At 46.8% G+C, this 21954-nt stretch overlaps 1 protein-coding gene across 5 annotated transcripts in view; it reads right to left on the bottom strand.

Moving 5' to 3' along the window:
• pcdh7b (protocadherin 7b) overlaps positions 1-21954 on the bottom strand; it is a 125609-nt gene that overhangs the window by 61371 nt on the left and 42284 nt on the right. For 2 of the 5 annotated variants that reach the window (XM_013140474.4, XM_013140476.4), the window contains exon 2: positions 1990-2212. The exons of 2 other annotated variants lie outside the window; for them this stretch is intronic. In XM_013140474.4, the coding sequence (XP_012995928.1) occupies positions 1990-2212 (223 nt within the window). The remainder of the gene's footprint in view (positions 1-1989; positions 2213-21954) is intronic. One more of the 5 variants, XM_013140475.4, reaches the window with a different exon arrangement.

Raw genomic sequence — 21954 nt, forward strand, 5'->3', positions numbered from 1 at the left:
CGTTTCTAATCTACATTAAGTAGCCTCAATGTTCTCAGCAAATGGCAAAGTTAAAAAGCTAATTCGAGAGACAGAATTGAATGCAATGTTGTCTTGTCGTTGGACCTGTCAGAATGTGATCGTCTGTCGACCGTCCACGGGTGCAAGACTGACTGACAGCCAGGAGGTCAGATCCTGGGCGTGTATTGCTGCTACGGAAATGCAATTAGATTGCGAATCATAAAAAAAAAAAAAAAACGTCAAAGCAAAGCCGTTGTGTCTTGATGGATTTGGACTGCAAAGGTGTCCTTACTGTCAAACCGTCAGTTTTGGGAATGTTTGACTTGCTCTGTATGTAAACACTTGTGCAGAAAGCCCTGAAACATTGCTCAAGGAACTCACGCCAGATGAATGCAACTTAAATATTCACAGACCTCTAAAGCCACTGTACTCAGGCGTACCTCCTTAACACGGCCACAGCTTGTTAAATCCAAACCAGACGATTAACGGGTCTATTAGCCTAACCCCTAAACCGTCGCTGGTTGTCCCGGTCCCACAGAATACCGGGACAACCAGCGACGGTTTAGGGGTTAGGCTAATAGACCCGTTAAACGGGTCTGCACAATCAGCAGTAGCTGTTAAAACAAGAGAACCCACGGCTGTCTAGCAAAACCAGAGGCGTGGTATTTGAAATCCAAAAACTGACCATAATGCCGCCACGAGCGCTGACTGGAGGTCCGGACGGATGCAAGTATCTAACTAACGAGCAGAGACAGAGCTCACAGAGGAGGCTCGTTCCTAAAAAAAAAGTTCCTGCACCACGTCCTGCAACACGAGCCTCTTCTGTAATTTCTCCAACCGATCTTCCATCCGGTTAAAATCTTCAATCTCTTTTTCCGGTGCGAGAATCAGCTCCTACCGCAAGCCGACTGGCCAATTATAAAAGTGGATGGTAGAAGCCGAGACTGTGAGATCATATTACCTGGGTTTGACATTGCAACTATTTTTGCTCTTCTAATTACATTGGCAACCCGTTAATACAGGCAATAATGCCACTCAGGGGGTTTTGGTTCGCGGCACAAACACCATGGCTAAGGGCTGAGTCCAGGCGCACTGGGTTATCTCGAGCTAAAGACTAGCCCTACTGACCTATTAGTCATATACCATTGTCCCCCCATGACTTATTGCTTAAATAAACCTGATGTCGGGCGGTGAACCAATGCCCCTGCCTAAACATCTTTGCTGCAGTTAGCTTCTTCGAGAATCAAGCAGCGAGCCCGAAGACTCCCCCTTTAGTGGACTCCCCCTTTAGTTGACTCAACTGAACGGAGGCACTGCCTTCCCAACCCCTAATTTAATCGGAGCAAAAACCAAATAAAGATCATGTAGAAAATCAATCAAGCCGTGTAGATATACTGTAGGTCCAAATGAAATCCAACTGGCAATTGAAAAGGGATGCGGCCCAAAGAACATGCCATAGCTCAAGGGAAGAAGAACTACCCGAGCGTTGATCTAATAGGGGGGAAATGAATAAGGCTATTACATCTACTCAAACTACCCTGATCAAATTAACCGAGGTCTTTCAAGACGAGATGAGGAGTGCGCATCAAAGGCTAAAGCGAAACGCATTCAATAACCCAACCTGCCGGTGAGATGCTTCAGATTATATTCACTTGATGAATGCATACATGTCCTCAAATTAAATTCAGCCTGCGCTTGCCGAAGCAGTCGGTGAGGGCGGGGGGGGGGGGGGGCGACGACGACGACCACGCACACGGACGACCACGCCTTGCGCCGCGCGCTAGCGACTAGCCGCGTGGAAAAATGGTCCGGCCCTTCGCGGCTCTACCTCCTCGCGGCTCTACCTCCTCGCGGCTCTACCTCCTCGCGGCTCTACCTCCTCGACGTTCACCTGTGTGCCCTGTCTGTGTGTGTGTGTGTGTGTGTGGGGGGGGGGGGTGGGGCGATGTGTTGTGCACCTCAGGTCTGCTCTATAGTGTTTGCCCCTACCATTTTCCATATGCTCTGCCTCACCGACACTGCCATCCGGCGTGGTCCTCTCGTAGCTGTCCTCCGGCAGGGGCAGCGCGCCCAACCTGGGGCCCCCCGAGGAACTCTTGCTGCTGGGCGTCTCCGACTCCTCCAGCCCGCTGTCGTAGCAGCTCTGCAGCGATCCCTGCTGATGGGGGTCTTGGGGCTGGCTCACCACCGAGAAGGTCACCCGACGGAACGGCTACAAGAAAGAACGAGACGGCGTTGGGGGTCACTGGCTGGTCTATAGGCGGGAGGGGCGTTTCGATTTGGGGGAGGGGGGGGGGCAGGGGGTCATGGGTTACGTTTAAAGAGTTTAGGGGTCACAGTATAAGTATCAATGAGGTAAATATATACCAATGAGGTAGCGTATATGTAGCATATACCAGACAACTGGATAGAGACGGGGCAGGTCTCAGAGTGGCTTGACCTTGGCGCGGGGCGATGAAAGATCTATGGCTACAGCAGGCTGGTAGGAAGTGGTTTGCTTGCTAAGGGTCTGTTGGCCAAATGCTAAAACGACTCACTTAAAAGTCAAGCCCAAAACCTGTCCACAAACAAACACCAGCTAGCAGACGGTGAACAGAGGAGAATGTATAGTATGCCTTTACAACAACAACAACAACTTTCTATGAAGAAAGACAAGACCAACCTGCCTCCTTAAAGACACGCGGAGCAGACGGAAGAGTTCCAAGAACACGAAAAAGACCGAAAGACGCTTTTACATGCTTTTAAAACGTCAACAAAGAAAAGACGTGTGCGAGCCGCCTTCTCAAAGCCGCGCAGAGGAGAAAGTAGATCTCACTGCTCTGATAGAACGTGGAAAACCCGCAGGGATACGATGGGCAGCCTGCTGACGGTGTCAAAACAGCTAAGGAGGAGCGAAGGACGCCACGGCAAGTCGACCATGAGAGGCAAACGCAGGACGGAAGCAAATACACACAAAAGTGTATTCAACAACCCACATGTGGAATCAGTGCAACCAAACCCGACACACACACACACACACACACACGCGCGCGCGTGCGCGCGTATACACAACGCAACCGGCAGAAAGAGCTAGCGGTTGCGTTGAGTTGGACAGCGGTGGCAGCCGCAGCTGAGACATTATGGAGCGGCGTCTGAGAGGTGAGCGGTGAGTGAACGTGGCGTTAATGCCGATGTGTGTCGTCCGGTACACCGCCGGACGGACGGAGAAAAGCCCCGCGGCAAGTACTGATGAGGCCGGAAAGACAGGTCAACTAGACATCACTGCCCATCATGGTGGAGCCACCTCCTTCCAATGTCTGTGGGTGTGTGTGTGTGTGTCAAGTAAGATCAGACAGAGAGAGAGAGAGAGAGAGGGAGAGAGAGATAAAGAGAGGAAGAGGGAGACAACAAATGAACGACTAGTTTGGTCATTACCAGAATAAATGGCATAACAAATGGCTAATGCGATTCATTAATTAGATACAAACACAGTCACAGCTCCTATCACCCCTCGGCCCTCTTCCCCTCTCCTCCCTCCTCCCCATCTTCGCCTCCTCCCCCTCCTCCTTCCTCTCATCCCTCCTCCTCCCTGTCCTCATTCGTTTCTTACTGCGCCACTAGAATGTGAATCAGTGTGGAGGCCCATTATCCAATGCCTTCTCTCCATTCCGTCCGCGTACTTCACCTCTCCCCTCCCTCTTGACAGGCTAATATCAGTTATCTCAGATCATTATTATCAATTGCAACGTTAATATGCACCGTGGTTCCTAACCCTGGAATTTGTCAGCGGTGTGGACAATGGGGGTATGCCCGGCGCCTCTATCGAAATGTATTTTTGACACACTTGTTCCGTGCGACAGGTAACCATAGAAATGACAGGCCCCTTGTTAGTCTGTCACTGGGAGGACATTATTGTTTCAAACGCCTCTGAATCTCCGCCAAGGAGACGAGAGGAGACAATTTTTCTTTTGATAATAAAAAAAAACATCCAATAACCCATTGGGGGAGGTGTCCTCCATCTATCTGCATTTTCGAATTTGCATTCATTCATTTTTTCACAGTTTCCCCCCCCCCATCTCTCTCTCTCTCTCTCCCTTGTTAATGCAGCAGCAATCTTGGCAGTAAATCATGTTTCCATGTAATTACAATCAACACTCAACAAATGAATTGAAATAAATATTCATAGGAATTTCACTTGGATAGTCAAACATTTGTTGCATAATTAAAAAGGAGGCCCAGAAGGAGGTCCTATCTCATTCACCGCAACAACGCAGTAAATGATGTTTAGACATAAGAACCTAGTCCACCCCTCCTGGACTTGTCAGGTCTACGTTGTGTCTGTGCATGCCAGAAAGTGATCAGTGAGGAATCAGCCAGCGACAGAAAATAAGCGAACTTTAAAGCTAACACTGAACAGAGTACTATACAATAGGCTATGGAAAGTTGTTCATGTCTTTTGTTGTTTCCTAATGATTGAAATTAGGTGAATTATCCTAAATGAATTGAAGGGGAGGAGATTGTGCGAGGGAGGTAGGAGCAACACCGAGCCAAGTGGAGGAGAATGGAGTCCAGGAGAACGGAGGGAAGGGAAACATGGGAAATTAGCAAAGAGATGCCGTTCTCTTGTGTTTCATTTTATTTTTCCTGGAAGTAAATGGAGCGTGTGCACACAAGGCTACACACAGACGCACAAGAATGCCGTGCGGTGAGATCTTAACATATTTTCCATTCTTTCTTTTGCCTCTAAACAAATGAAAAGAATGAGAAGACCTTTTCTCCGGATCACTGTTTCTTCCCTGGCGTCTGTGGTGGCAGCGACTGAGAAGAAGAACGAGAAAAAAAAGGAATTGTCCCTGCACGCCATGTGAAATCATGTATGGACCCTGTGTGACACAACCAATCTCCCTCTCTCCCTGGGTCCGCAGCATAAAGGGATCCGTCTTGAAGTGTCACGCGTGCAGAGAGCCAAAAGAAATACAGCAGTCCCCGGTTATAAACACAGCTTATGGTCGGGCCTCTCTTCCCATGCAGCCCTGTTCCCCCTCCCTGCACTCCGACCGCGGGAATCTGCTTGTGTGATCGCGAGAGACATCTCACACCTCCGCGGCGTCGGTGAAGCGGACAGCAGGTGCGATCGGAGGAATGCGGCGTCCCCCCCGCGGGTCACCGGGCACCCGGGTCGCGCCCTCTCGCAGCAGGGCGGCCATTTTGGATGACTGCGGGCTGTCGTCAGCCGCGACCTGGAGTGACGCCCTGTTTCCTCTCACTTCACCCCGACCTCCGCACCCCTATATCGCCCCCACAGTTGGCCTGGCTTTCGTGCCTTCTCCCCACCACAGCTTAAAGACGACTGCGTCATGACAAACCCACACGCACGCACATACGCTGTATTCTTGTAATAAGAGCACCACACAGTGCTCACACATACACTAATTAAACTGGCACACACACACACACACACACACACACACACAGACACACGCTGTCCCTTCATGCGAAGCACCCTGTGCTGTTTGAGGCTCGCTCGAGGGAGGCTGTGCTTCGATGGCACAGCTTTCATTTCTGGTTAGCGGTAGGCTTTTTTTATATCTTCCAGACGCCAATCCTGGCCGGCGCTGTGAGGGTCTCTAACTCCCCGCCGGTGAAGACCAGCCGTGACAGGCACGAGTGACTGAACGCCACAGTCATTCCAGCCAAATGAACGGACCGGCGTAAACGAGCCACCGGTCTCCGTGGTGGGGCTGTCGACGCAGGGGTTGTCCAGCTCAGTATCCCGGCTACTTCCGGAGCCCCAAGTCGAAACGCGTGTCAGTGTAACGGTAGATGCCTTCCTGCAGCCGGGATCCAACTAAAAGGCTGTTTGGTTGTGCCTTTTATGCCAATAACTGGCTAACCTCTCCGGATCCATAGCAGAAGAGGCTGAATGGTTACTGGGTCTTTTATTCCGTCTGAAAACGGACAGACTAGCAGGCGACTAGCAGATGTTACCATGAATACCGTTTCCTGCTACGGTGCCACCGCCGACAATTAATAGTAATGAATCACAACTCAGGAGTGCTGGTTGTGTATTTGTGTGTGTGTGTGTGTGTGTGTGCGTTTTACCTTGAACAACTGCTTTAAGACTGCCTACGCTAAATCTACAAATCCCGTCTTCCTCCCATAGGCCTCACTAGTCCAAGTCATTAGAGCGCATGCAATACATATAGAATACAAGTTAACACTTTATTACCGCTTTGTGTCCGAAAACCCAGCTGTCATCCTTTGAATAAGACCCTGTCACGAACCAGCTAGTAGCGCCACACGAGTGAATTTACAATTAAGCCAGGCTTCACCGGGGCTTGCCGATCGAGAACGGGCGGGAGGGGGTACTGAATGGATGGGGGGGATAGAGGGACGGATGGTGGTGGTGGGGGGGGTTGAAAACACGCTGTGTGTAATTTCAGCTGAACAAGCCTGTGGCGGACGGCGGTGGCCGGCTAGCCGTGAACCACAGCTGGTAATAGAGGACAGACCCGTCTCGGGCTGAGGGCAGTAGACATAAACTACAGAACCCCGTAGTGTTATTGCAGCAGTGCGCTGAGAAGCGAGGGAGCGAGATGGATGGAAGCAGAGAAAAAAAGGAATCGACGAAAGAGAGTATGTTGTGCAGAGACGAGGGAGGAAGAGAGGCCCGCGGTTGTGACGGGAACGGAGCGGGGACGAGACAAGAACGAGAAAGGGTTAATGAACGAGAGAGAAAGAAGGATAGCAGATAAGAGGAAATAACAGGGGCAAACAGATGGGCGGACAGAGAAATGAAGGGAGGGACAGAGAGAGAGGGAGAGAGAGAGAGAGAGACTTGAGTATGGTCATGGGTACCGGAGGTGGCGGTCGGTAATTAAGTCGCCACGTTACATTTTTAATGGGCAACCCCACGGTGAACTGCTGTACACACGACCACCTCAGAGGCACACAGGAAGTGCTATCCTTTCTCGGCAAACACAAACAGTGGGCTCGCGCAGGAGGTTCACTCAAGACAGACCACGTACTGCAATGAGTTAGCTTAGCGCTGCTAATTCACCGCAGTCAGCTAGCGTAGCCCAGCTAGCGTAGCCCAGCTAGCGTTCTGTAAAATGACTAGCAGCGGGCGAATATAAGACAGGAGCCGGTTCCACTTAAAGACCATCCTATCCAGGCTCAGCGAAGAAGAGCTACGTCACGACGGGGGGCATTTTCCACTTTAGTTATTTAAAGGTGACACGCTACGCGTGCACGTTTGAGCGTCGGAAAACCGTGACTTGATGAGCAGGAGTTATGTTGTATCCGGCTGCTATCTAGTTACGTCGCTGAACTATCAACCTCTTGGCTGCCTGGGAAAAACAACCTGAGGTTAACCTGTCTGTATACAGATATCCTGATCCGACTGCTACTTCACCTGCTCTGGTGCCCCCGAGGAGGGGAGGATAGCAGGGTAGAGGCAAGCCATGGGTGGGCTGGGGAGGGGTGTAAATGGTATTTGAGGTAAGGGAGGGCCAGGGTGTGGTTTGGGTGGACAGGGGTATTGTCTTGTTATCCAAACAGCCTGGGGAGTCTCAGGTGTCTTGTAACCCACTCACGTTGACCCAGTCAAGCTTGATTTCGTCTCTCCAGCTCCACATTTCTTTGACGTCTCCAGTTTTTTCTTCTTTACTCCTTCCAACACTTCCCGTCCGTGCACTTTCCATCCACTTCGTTCCAACATATAAAGAACAATCTGGGCAAACGCCTCTGAAAGAAACTCTCAAGACTTAAGGAGAAAAATAAAATAGAAAAACGATTGCGAGATAAAGAGAGGCGCCTGTATATGTTAAAAATCCCAGACCTGTGTTTTGTTCCAGACTTTGGCCTCCAAGTCAAAAGGAATGCACAAAAGTGTTTTCTGATTCACTTCAGTGGGTCTAAGTGACAGAGGCTTTCAGACACATTGATGCATATGTCTTTTCCCCTTTCAGTGCAGAAGATAAACGACAAGGTGAAGGAGAAGATAAAGGTGCCGATAAAATGGCGGATGTGAAGGAAAAGAAGGTAGAAAAGGAGAAATGAAGCTTGACAGGGTCAACGCCATCACTCATGGGGAACAAGATACCTGAGACTCCCCAGGCGGTTTGGATGTCAGGACGGCCCCCTCCTTGTACCCCCCCCACCCCCGCCCCCCCCCCAGCCCCCCATGACCTCTACCCTCCTCAGGGCTACTCCATACCAGTTGAACAGTCAACCGTGGCGGGGTGTCGGTGTCCATACACAGACTCACCCGTCCGGAGTGTCCCGTATCTCCCCGTCACCTGGAACTGAAATGGAAGCGTTTGCCTCCGGGCGCGGGAGGTGGCTCTGACCAGCTCTTTGAGAAGTCACAGAGCTTTTACAAGACAAAAAACCCAACAGCACTTTGCGACGGGTGTGTCGCCGAGACGCGTTGCAGCGGTACCGTCTCTTTGTGATACACTCGACCGGAAACAATTCTACGCCGGTAGCGCCTCCTAACTCTTCAAATATTCCATTCCGTTTTTTTGTTCGGTTTTTTTAAATCATGTGGCTGCATCATGATCAAAAGGCATGTGATCAATCAAATGCCCTGGAGCTATTTTATTAACGTCACTGGTGTTCCTCCCCTTATGCCCTAACCTGACCCTTTATCACCTGGTCTAGAAATACATAATGAAACATAACGTGCCCGCGGGAGCAATGGAGGCTTAGTGAATCGGAACAGACAGCGGCGTCGCCCCAACACGAAGGTCTGGCTAATCTGTTTAACCCTCCAGTGCCAAACACTACATTGGGAGAGGGGAGTGGAGAGATCAGGGTTATCGAGGCCACAATGAGAGAGGAGAGTGAGAGATCAGGGTTATCGAGGCCACAATGAGAGAGGGGAGTGGAGAGATCAGGGTTATCGAGGCCACAATGAGAGAGGGGAGTGGAGAGATCAGGGTTATCGAGGCCACAATGAGAGAGGGGAGTGGAGAGGCAGGAGAAAAGTTTCCCTGTCATTGCTTCCTGTATGACTGTTTGTGAGTCAGCCCAGAATTGAGACAGACCATGTCCGCAAAAGACAAAAGAGAAAGAGAAAAATGAGAGTAAGTAAAAGAGAGAGATACAGCGAGGAGAGAGAAATATGGCGGAGTATCTAAGGAGAGAGGGAGACATGTATGGTGAAAGGGAAGGGAAAGAGAAGCTGAGAAAAAGTGAGGAAGCAAATGATGTAGATGCAGAGAGGAAAGACAGAGAAGCGGGAAAGAGCCAGAAAACGAGAGAGAGTGTGGAAGCATAATCTGAGAGAAAGAAAGAGAGAGAGAGAGAAAGCAAGGAGATAGAAAATGGAGATCATCTCTATCCTAACTCCTTGTCCTCCTACTGGTACGCCCCCCCTGTGTTAAGTCACACTGCCTTTGAGATGTCTTCTTTGTAGCAGAACCACAGCAATCTGCTGTCCAGTAGTATGCACTGCCCTGCCATGACTTAGAGACCACAGAGAGACAAAGCCACAGAACGACAGATCCAGAGACTGACAGAGAAGAGACAGTGGGGGAGAGAGAGAGATGGTCAGACAGACCACAGAGTAACTGAGATATGGAGAGATTGACCGGGAGAGAAATGGGATGAAGGCAAGCATATAGAGAGTTATACAGTCATAGGGAGGAGATTGGAGATAGAGGACATAGGGAGACAGAACAGAGCCACATACACACATACATACATACAGAGGAAAGACTTAGAGAAAGAAGGAGAGAGAAAGAGACCGGAACCACAGAGAGAGAGCGAAAAAAAAAAAAAAAGGAAAGATCACACACGGTTACTTTCTTAAAGTCTGTGGTTAAACTTTTAATTGCTCTTCAAGTGGGGGATTAGACCACTGGTGTACCAGAGATACTATTCAGAGGGGACACTTTCCACGCCTTCAAAAGCTGATCCAGCCTCTGACATGACCTGAATGGGAGAACAGCAGCGTCTTCGGAGAGGGATGGCGGTTTTGCTTCAGAGCTGCAGTTGATTAAGCTCACTAGTGTCGCTATCCAATATGACAGCGTGTGAGACTGGCTTGTGTGCCGCCACATAGGCCCGTCGTTTGGAGTGTCTAGTCGACACCACGGGACGAGAACCGAGCGCTGCTCACTGAAATGAAATGGCTCCTTTATGGGATCCCTTTAGGGGTTCTTCACATTGTAACTGCGGGGAACACACGACGTATCATTTGAAGAATGCAAATAAAAGGTTCCACACACTTTTTAAGGGTTTACTCAAAGAATCCTTTGAGTAGCTATTTGGGGTTGATTTTCAAGTGGGTGGGGGGGGGGTGCTTTAAATGGCTCTTTGAATAAGAATTAAAAGGAGCTCAATAAAATACCTTTGACACTTATACGTGAGAAACTCAAAGAGGTACCCTGCATATTCAATGTGAAGGATCCTTCAAGAACCCTTTGCTTTTTAAAGTGCAGTGTGTCAGCAATCTGTATTATAAGAGACCAGGACAAAGATGGGTAAGTGTGTGTTTCATAATGCATGAAGAGAGGCTGTTGTTCACACAAGCGAGACCAAGATATTTATATTCAGATGCGATCCATGCCCGGTGAATCAATGATATCTGTTACAGAGTTCTAATAGGAAGAAACATGGCCGCTTCGGTATGCCAGTCAGGCCTTTCTCCGACCTCTCCTGGAGGACCACCCGGCGTTTCACAACGCTGTAGAAGCTCCCAACTAACCTGATTCACCTGTTCAAGGGCTTGGTGATTAGTTGACAAGTTAAATCAGGCGTGCCAGCTTTGGAATACAGAACATCCATGAAACGGCCCGGGGATCCCATGGGAGAGTTTGAAAACCACTTTTCTAGTCAATATTAAGACGTGCAAATACTCTAACATGCGTAGGCGCGGTGCACGCACATGCTTATGTCATACCTGAGAGAGACACAGTCTTCCTTACACACAGACTAACTCACCTCATACCTGAGAGAGACACAGTCTTCCATACACACAGACTAACTCACCTCATACCTGAGAGAGACACAGTCTTCCATACACACAGACTAACTCACCTCATACCTGAGAGAGACACAGTCTTCCATACACACAGACTAACTCACCTCATACCTGAGAGAGACACAGTCTTCCATACACACAGACTAACTCACCTCATACCTGAGAGAGACACAGTCTTCCATACACACAGACTAACTCACCTCACTGCCTGTTTGTGTATTAGTCTTGGTTTGTAAACTGTTGAGGGACTCATTAGTTTGAGTGTGTGTGCATGCCTATCATTCTGGATATGCAACATCTCTCCTTCCACAGTTGTATTTGTTGCTCTCCTCAGATTGTGATTCTCCTGGACATTTTACAGAGGACCAAGCCACCAGGGGGAGTGTGTTCCTGTCTTCATTACAGTCAACATCAACACCCGAGCACAGGAATCGGCCCCGGCCAAACACAGACATCATTTAACGTAAAGCTCCATCCTTCACACACTGCCGCAGTGCTGTGAAACTAGCTCGGGGCTGTATCACCAGCGAGCTGAGTCTCCAGCAAACGTCCTCACGGATCACATTCCATTTCCTTTTCCTCGCGCTTCTGACAATTATGATACACGCGATTAAGAAAACAATTATAACAAATGAGTAATTAAACGCTAATGTTTGAACAAATAAATACACAGTGAGACAGATGAAAGAGAGAAAGAGAGAGAGAGAGAGAGAGAGAGAGGATGGCATGGCAGGGGAGAGATAGAGGTAGGTACAGGGGGACCGATTGAGAGGGAGAGAAATTGAGAGAGGGAGAAAGATAGAGAGGAAACAGAGAGAGAGAGGGAGGTAGAATGATCAAGGGAGGCGTAGGGTGAGAGACACAGAAAGGAGAGGGAACCGATAGAGAAGGAGTAGAAGGAGACAGAGGGAAACAAAGATTGACAGAGAGAGAGAGGGGGAGAGTGAGAGAGAGAGACAGAGAGAGGGATGGAGGATTAGTACAGCCTCTGCATCCCACTAAGTTGGCCATCAGAGAGAGTGATGAGCCTACTGATTTGAAAAGCCAACAGACTAACACACACACACACACACAAACACCATGGCTCGACTGTGTGGCAGCAGGACAGTATACTATAGCATGTTTTCTGTATCACAATCCAGTCTGAAGTCATGCCTTAGACATGTTTGAAGCTTGTACAATGTCAAATGTGTATGTACTGTATATATATATGTGTATGTACTGTATATATATATGTGTATGTATATATATATATATATATATATATATATATATATATAGAGAGAGAGAGAGAGAGAGAGAGAGTGAGTGAGGGGGAGAGAGAGAGAGAGCGAGTGAGTGAGCGATATACATACAATTTTACATTCTCTTTCACTCTTTCCCTTCCTCTACAGTTGCAGTTAATCTCAACGGAGATCAGACAAGGTTAGAGCCCGTGATATTTGATTGATGAAACAGAATTAAGATGGATGCACTCTTCAGATAATGAAGATGTGTGTGGAAAGATTAAAATGCCACCAAAGCTGCATTGGCTGAGGTGCTAGCCGGATTCATTTTGAAATACATGTTTGTTTGGCTTCGTCCAAGAAAATAAAGCATGTTTTTCAAGAGTTGATAACATGGATACATATATACATATGTATGAAGATATTATTGGATTAAAGTGGGCATCCTTTAACTGACATAGAAATTACTCTTCATGGGCCCTGAATTAAACGGGCAAGTTAAAAGGCCTAGGAGATTGGACTACCAATACACACTGTTGCACTCCTATAACCCCAGGACTCTGTGTGTGTGTGTGTGTAAGTGTGTTTATACACTCACCTAAAGGATTATTAGGAACACCATACTAATACTGTGTTTGACCCCTTTTCGCCTTCAGAACTGCCTTAATTCTACGTGGCATTGATTCAACAAGGTGCTGAAAGCATTCTTTAGAAATGTTGGCCCATATTGATAGGATAGCATCTTGCAGTTGATGGAGATTTGTGGAATGCACATCCAGGGCACGAAGCTCCCGTTCCACCATATCCCAAAGATGCTCTATTGGGTTGAGATCTGGTGACTGTGGGGGCCATTTCAGTACAGTGAACTCATTGTCATGTTCAAGAAACCAATTTGAAATGATTCGAGCTTTGTGACATGGTGCATTATCCTGCTGGAAGTAGCCATCAGAGGATGGGTTCATGGTGGTCATAAAGGGATGGACATGGTCAGAAACAATGCTCAGGTAGGCCGTGGCATTTAAACGATGCCCAATTGGCACTAAAGGGCCTAAAGTGTGCCAAGAAAACATACCCCACACCATTACACCACCACCACCAGCCTGCACAGTGGTAACAAGGCATGATGGATCCATGTTCTCATTCTGTTTACGCCTAATTCTGACTCTACCATCTGACATTCAGTTTGGAGTTCAGGAGATTGTCTTGATCAGGACCACACCCCTAAATGCATTGAAGCAACTGCCATGTGATTGGTTGATTAGATAATTGCATTAATGAGAAATTGAACAGGTGTTCCTAATAATCCTTTAGGTGAGTGTATATGCATCAGTGTGTATTTGTGTTTTTCAACCAAAGGTGAGACAAAACAGACACACGCAAACCCGTATTGACCTGTACCCTGTCAGGTGCATGTCACCAGAGACAGAGTTGGAACAAGGCCATCAGAAGGCATAACAACGGCCTGGATCAGAAGGCATAACAACGGCCTGGATCAGAAGGCGGTAACAACGGCCTGGATCAGAAGGCAGTAACAACGGCCTGGATCAGAAGGCGGTAACAACAGCCTGGATCAGAAGGCAGTAACAACAGCCTGGATCAGAAGGCAGTAACAACGGCCTGGATCAGAAGGCGGTAACAACAGCCTGGATCAGAAGGCAGTAACAACAGCCTGGATCAGAAGGCAGTAACAACGGCCTGGATCAGAAGGCGGTAACAACGGCCTGGATCAGAAGGCGGTAACAACGGCCTGGATCAGAAGGCGTTAACAACAGCCTGGATCAGAAGGGCGGTAACAACAGCCTGGATCAGAAGGCAGTAACAACGGCTTGGATCAGAAGGCAGTAACAACGGCCTGGATCAGAAGGCAGTAACAACGGCCTGGATCAGAAGGCAGTAACAACGGCCTGGATCAGAAGGCTGTAACAACAGCCTGGATCAGAAGGTGGTAACAACGGCCTGGATCAGAAGGCGGTAACAACGGCCTGGATCAGAAGGCAGTAACAACGGCCTGGATCAGAAGGCAGTAACAACGGCCTGGATCAGAAGGCGGTAACAACAGCCTGGATCAGAAGGCGGTAACAACAGCCTGGATCAGAAGGCAGTAACAACAGCCTGGATCAGAAGGCAGTAACAACAGCCTGGATCAGAAGGCAGTAACAACAGCCTGGATCAGAAGGCGGTAACAACGGCCTGGATCAGAAGGCGGTAAAAACGGCCTGGATCGCTGTCTAGCGATTTCGATGCACAAGCAAATCATCCAAGTCAAAATAAGACCCTTTCTGCAAGGGATTTCTTCGGGAGCACTTTAAAGGGACCAACTCTTCCATCCTCTCCAATTGAATTTTTTTTTTTTTTTTGGGGGGGGGGGGGGGGAACAAGACCCAAAACATCTCGATGTTTGTCGCATGCCGTCTCATTTTCCTCTCTGTCCTCATTAGATCTAATTGCAGGGTGGGAGACTGGGGCGTCCATTTTGTGGAGATAATTTGACATGTGAGGACGGTGTTGTTTAATGTCTGTCGCCACACTTAGACGCCGCGGTTGCACTTCTTCAAGGGTGCCAGGATGGTGAAAAACACAATTATCACTGCTCTGTCCCTCCAGCCAAATACTGAGTAATGAGAAAACAACGTTAGAAGAGGAACTTTAAAAACATCAATTGAATTTGCCCCAAATGTGATTCCCTTCAAGCCTACTAAAACTGGAGTTGAGTAAGCGGGCCGAGCTAAAAAAATAAAGAAAATCTAAACGTAGAATAGAAATGGCCGACAAAGGAAGCCATGGAAACGTTCACCTTTCCCGAAACGGGGGTCAGTCAAAGGTCAAAGAGGCCATCTCACTGGACACCCCACTTATCTACTCTCCACCTAAGAGCCCCTGCGCTGTTAGTCACATAGTGTGTGTGTCTGTGACTTAGAGACCTATCTCCTTACTGGCAGCTGTAAAACCGGGAATAAAAGAATCATGAGTGAGACCCGGTCAGTGGGCGGAACACACCTGGTGATGCCCACCAACACCCTTAACCCCACCCACCCCCGTCCAGTGTTCCTACACTCACAGATCAAGCGAGTTCCTCCCCACAGGCAATCACAATGGAAGAACGAGGGAGGGGGAACCACTGAGCGTATTGACGTAACATTAGATTACAGAGGGCTGTTACACACGACCCCCCCGCCCTGGGTTTCACCGGTGCCTATGGAGAACATGTGGCTGGTTGGAGTCAACGAGTGGAGAGGATCTTTCACATGGATATTGATCCGGGGAAAGGATTTAGGGACAGAAGATTCAGTAATGGTGAGTCAGTGACACAGAGTGTGTGTGTGTGTGTGTGTGTGTTTGTGCGTGTGTGTGCAATGTGCGTGCTTGTGCGTGCTTGTGCGTGCCAGTGACTGACAAAATCACACAGCCTTAATAAATTCCCATCAAAACTCAAGGCCAATGGAATGTAACATCAAAAAGAGAAAACATCCACTTAATGGGGATCGTATTACATGGCATCGCTGGCCTTTAATCCAGTCACAATGTCCAGCTCCTTGGGTTTCACTTAGTCTGAATAACCTGCCAGTGTTTTGTCTGCTCTGCTGGAAAACACATTTATTTCCCTCCGCAAACCCAGAATGGATGTAACAAAAACGTGTTGATAATGGCCTTAACTAGGAGTTGCAAGTTCTATCTACTTATTGGTAATATCTACTTACTGGTATTATCTAGTTACTGATAATATCTACTTACTGGTAATATCTAGTTACTAGTAATATCTACTTACTGGTAATATGTAGTTACTGATAATATCTACTTACTGGTCATATCTAGTTACTGATAATATCTAGTTACTGATAATATCTACTTACTGGTAATATGTAGTTACTGATAATATCTACTTACTGGTCATATCTAGTTACTGATAATATCTAGTTACTGGTAATATCTAGTTACTGATAATATCTACTTACTAGTAATATCTAGTTACTGATAATATCTAGTTACTGGTAATATCTAGTTACTGATAATATCTACTTACTAGTAATATCAAGTTACTGATAATATCTACTTACTGATAATATCTACTTACTGGTAATATGTAGTTACTGGTAATATCTACTTACTGATAATATCAACTTACTGGATATATCTAGTTACTGGTTATGTCTAGTTACTGGTCATATCTAGTTACTGGTAATATCAACTTACTGGATATATCTATGTACCAGTCATATCTACTTACTGGTAATATCTAGTTACTGGTTATATCTATATTCTGGTCATATTTATTTAGTGGTTCTATCTACTTAGTGGTTAAATCAAAAAATGTTGGTCTTGAATGGAAATGGTTCACGTGTCATTAAGACTCCATAAACTGCAGACAACACTGCAAATGCATTGTGGGCCAGGGCCCCAGGGTGCCGAGGAACAAGAAAGGAGCAGACCAAGCGGAAAAAGAAATATTAATGTTTAAACATACTTAAAATGGTAGGATTGGAATTCATTTGATTTACTGTCAACACAATTCCTGTTTTATCAGCATTGCAGTGTATATATAAAAAAAAATGTGTGTGTGTGTTTATGTGTGCCTGAATAGTGTATGTTTTTGATGACATCAACATGTTGTCCCAGCGGTGTTGTAGTACTGTAGTCATCAACCTGTTGTCCCAAGCAGCGAGACAGCAGGCTTTATAGCTCCGGTGTTCCAGCCTGGCCCACCAGATGTGTTTTTTTAGCTCCACAACTCACACCGACCTGCCACGACTATCATACAACTCACTGCCCAGCAAAGCATCTCCGCTCTCTCCAGTTCCAAACTCAACGTAACCCCGTTTTCTGGCTTTATTTGGGGTTAAAACACAATGTCAACAGCTCACAGAGACACATTAATGAATTATGAAATCATAAATCTAGTGATAAGAGTCACGCTAGGGGATTGTTCGGCGAGATTTATGCATGGCCCACTGACAGCAGCTTCGGAGGAGATCTCTACTGTCCAAACACACACACACACGCACTACACACTCACACACACGCGCACACACACACACACACACACACACACACTTATGCTTGGATCTACAGCAGCATTGGAAGAACTATGTTGCCAGACAAACACACACACACACATACACCCTACACACACAGTCTTTAACCACACATTCACCATCCCTGGGTATCCTAATGAGTTCTTTCTTTGCTGTTTCTTCCCATGAAGCAATCAACCTCAATCCCGTACAGGAGAAGCTCTGCATGCCTTTGGTCTCCTTATTTCAATACTAAAATAACCAATCCCTCTCCTCCTGAGTCGGCCCCTCACCCCCACTTCCTCTATCTCACCCTCCCTCCCTCCTTTCTTCCTTCCCTAACTCTCTCCATCTATCTCGCCATCCCTCTCTCCCTCTTTCTATCTCACTCACGTTCATTTTTTTTACCACACACTTTTTCAAAGGGAATTAACAAGCTGAATTTAATTTGAGCATTGGAATGGAATAGAGAAATGAGCAGAAAGAGAGAGAAAGAGAGAGAGAGAGAAATAGAGAGAGAGAGGGAGAGGGAGAGAGAGAGAGAGAGGGAGAGAGAGAGAGAGAGAGAGAGGGAGAGAGAGAGAAAACCACCCGAATACACATTAATAAAATAAGAATTCAGCTGCATAATGTTTCACAGCTAAATGAGGAATGACTGAAGAAACCCACTCATTTTCACTGAACAGATTCTCTCTGGTCTCAGACAAATCTTTCATTTAACACAGCCGCCATATGACATTACATCTCCAGGCTTGCTGGAGACGACATACATGGACTGAGAAATGATGGTACTGGTTGTGTGCGTGCATGTGTGTGTGTGTGTGTGTGTGTGTGTGTGTGCATGTAAAACAATTTGCGCAAATATGTGTGTTTATAAATGTTGCCTTTGATGGCACCGTTTCACCCCTGATATAAGGATTACCGACTCTTCATTTGCCGTTTGAAGTTCTATCAACCCTCCGGTATCTCACGACAGAGAACGATTTGCACACCCGCTATCTCCAAATCTGCACCGTTGCCTCGTGACCCGTGTCGGTGCAACGCCGTCGGTTTGGAGGGCACGCGTTACCGGCCAGTGTTCGGGACATAACAAAGGGCTGTGATGATGAAGGAAGGTTCCGGCTCGTTCTGTGACCCATTTACTGAAACACAAACAGGAAGTGCTGCATGGTGGTAGTGGAGAAGACACACACACACACACACACACACAAACACCTACACACTAACACAGACACAAAAACAGATAAAGATCAATGAACTTAGTTAATAATGTTTGTCTTGTCGGTCGGAGCTGATGGTACCTGAAAATGTACCCTGTGACGGTTACAACTGCTACTACTTCCAATACTACTACTACCACTACTACTGTTACTACCACTACTAATACTACCACTACTAATACTACCAATACTTCTACCACAACTGCTACCACTACTACTACTGGCAATACTACTACTACCACTACTATTGCCAATACTACTATTACCATTACAACTACTACTACTACTACTACTACTACTACTGCCAATACAACTAATGCCAATACTACTACTACAGCCACTACCACTACTAGTACTACCACTACTACTACTGTCAATATTACTATTACCATTACAACTACTACTGCCAAAACTACTACTACTACTTCGGGATATCACAAAGACATATAATTTGTTACCTGAAAGAGAAAACAATTACACACACACACACACACACACACACACACCTGCACATACAAGCACACAAACACACCTGCACACGTTCAAATGCACCTGGCCACCCGCTTCACCTAAAATCCCAACCTTCCATGGTCTCTCTCTGAAATCAGACACAGACATGATCACACACGCAGAAGGACACAAACCCCAAATCTATCCATCAGACGTGCTGTTTACCAAACCTGCACAGCTCCGATCTAATCAGGATGTGAAGCTGGGCCTGTCAGTCAGACATTAGCCATCAACACAGCGCTGGAGGAGGACGCTGAACCCCCATCACATCCTGTGGGAGTTCCTCCTTTATTTTGGAATTATGGGGAGATCCCTCGCTCTATTCTGCCTTGGTGTACTGCTGTTGCCTTCCTTAGCGTGATCCAGATGTCTTCCATTGCTCTGCTACGTTCTATCTTGTATTATTATTATATTTTGGTTCACTCACGTTTTTTACATAATTAACATAATAATAAAATGAAAAAACATCTATGAGTCAACTATCCAGTGACTGCAGTGAGTACATGCATGTGAATTTTCATACTGTGTCGCAATGCCCCTCATGTGGGAATCGAACCCACAACCCTGGCCATGCAAAAAGCCTTGCTCTAACCACTGAGCTGCATGGGACACGTCATCTGACGGATTCAGTCTCTCATCCCCTCTTTTTATTTCTTCATACTCTGCCTGTCTGTCCGTGTCAGTCTCTCTCTCTCTCTCTCGGTTTCTATCTATCACTACCTGCATGTCTGTCCGTGTCAGTCTCTCTCTCTCTCTCTCGGTTTCTACCGATCACTACCTGCATGTCTGTGAGTGCGTCCGTCTGCCTTCCTGTCTATTGTCTTTCTAAATGACTGTGTCTGTTCATCACTATCTGTCTCTCTCTCTCTCTTGCTATAAATCACGAACTGCCTGTCTGTTACTCAGACTATTTCTCTGTTTCCCTGTGACTGTTTGTCTGTCTGTCTGTCTCTATCACTGTCATTTTTGTCTGCCTTCCTGTCCGCCTGTACGTTTGTCAGCCTGTCTGTCAGTCCCTTCTTTAGCGTCGACTCAATCCGTCATAATTTATAACTGTTAAGAGCTAAAAAAAATATAATCAGAATGCAACACACACCCGCCCAGGGCAGAACGCGGTCACACACCCGCCCACGGCAGAACGCGGTCACACGGCAGGCGAGACCGCAACACGCCGCGCCAATGTTGAAACTGTGTATTTGCATATTTACTAAAACAGAGCCAGCCACATGACAATCCCCTTGGGCAATCCTTAATGAACCCATCCTGTTCGGCCGGTGGTCTGGTCTGGGACCGGACTGCCTGGTTAACCTGCCAACAACCGATGGCGCCATAATGTAACTGGACTCCCGCGATCCAGAGCAAATGAATAGCACCTAGAACAGGTTACTGGGCGGTCACAGACACACTGACAATCTTCCTTTTCTGCCACTGTATCATTAGTGGGGCAGATGCACATTTTCAGAGACAATGTATCTCGTTTGCCCTTAGTATTTCAAGCACAGGTCTCTAATGAGTAGAATCCTCAGCCAGTAACTAAATGAGGTAGAAAATAAACTCAGAGGTCCGAGACTAATAAGCCTGGTTTATATGTTGTAGAATTATCACACCATTCATTGTCAGTGGTAAATACTTCTGTGCCGTGTTCAATCTGGTCTTCCTTTGATCTCGGCACGTCGCAGCCAATGAATAAACAAGTTATCACAGGAGAGTTTTACGTACAAAATATGGAGAAGAGACAGACAAAAGCAAACAACTAGCAAGAGGAATACTAGGCCATGTAATTAGGTAAAGCATTAATAAAACATGATGGGAGGGAGGGAGGGGAAGCCAACGATTGAGGATGCAACCCCAATCCCATTGCTGTCATTGAATAGCAATTATGTGTGTGTGCGTGTGTGTGTGTGTGTGTGTGGGGGGGGGGGGGGGTTGTTGAAGAGCACACTGTGACAAGAGTATTGATCCATCCCCAGGCAATCTATCACCATAACAACTGGAACCTAAAACACCATAACAACTGGAACGCAGAACATCACATCTACTAGCACACCATATCGACTGAAAACTAGAACACTATTTCTACTGAAACCTAGAACACTATGTCTACTGGAACCTAGAACAAAATATCTACTGAAACTTAAAACACCATATGTACTGAAACCTATAACACTATGTATTCTGGAACCTAAAACTGAATATCTACTGAAACTTAAAACACCATATCTACTGAAACCTAGAACACTACGTCTACTGGAACCTAGAACACTACATCTACTGGAACCTAGAACAAAATATCTACTGAAATCTAGAACACTACATCTACTGGAACCTAGAACACTACATCTACTAGAACCTAGAACAAAATATCTACTGAAACTTAAAACACCATATGTACTGAAACCTATAACACTATGTCTATTGGAACCTAAAACTGAATATCTACTGAAACTTAAAACACCATATCTACTGAAACCTAAAACACTACGTCTACCGGAACCTAGAACACCATATCTACTGAAACATAAAACACCATCTCTGCTGAAACCTAGAACACCCTCTCTACTGAAACCTAGATTACCATATCTCCTGAAACCTGGAACACCATCTCTACTGAAACCTAGAACACCATCTCTACTGAAACCTAGAACACCATCTCTACTGAAACCTAGAACACCATCTCTACTGAAACCTAGAACACCATTTCTACTAAAACACCATATATACTGGACCTTAACACAGCTGAAAACACTCTGTCTCAAGGCTCTGTTCTCAGCTCAGTGTCAAACACAGGCAGGCAGAGGGAATGAGAAGTGTGTGTGTGTGTTTGTTTGTGTGTGTGAGTGTGTGTGAGGGCGGAGATTGTGTGTGTGGTCTGCATGTAGGGGGTGGCTGTGAGTGTGTGTGTGTGTGTATGTGTGTGTGTGAGTGTGTGTGTGTGATGGAGGCTGAGGACTCGTGGCAGTTAGAAAATGGCCCCAGCCTTTTCATTTGACACCGAAGCGCCTTCAAACAAACAACCCTGT

The sequence above is a fragment of the Esox lucius genome, chromosome 24 (genome assembly GCF_011004845.1).
Source record: "Esox lucius isolate fEsoLuc1 chromosome 24, fEsoLuc1.pri, whole genome shotgun sequence".
In the NCBI taxonomy this organism is placed as follows: domain Eukaryota; kingdom Metazoa; phylum Chordata; class Actinopteri; order Esociformes; family Esocidae; genus Esox; species Esox lucius.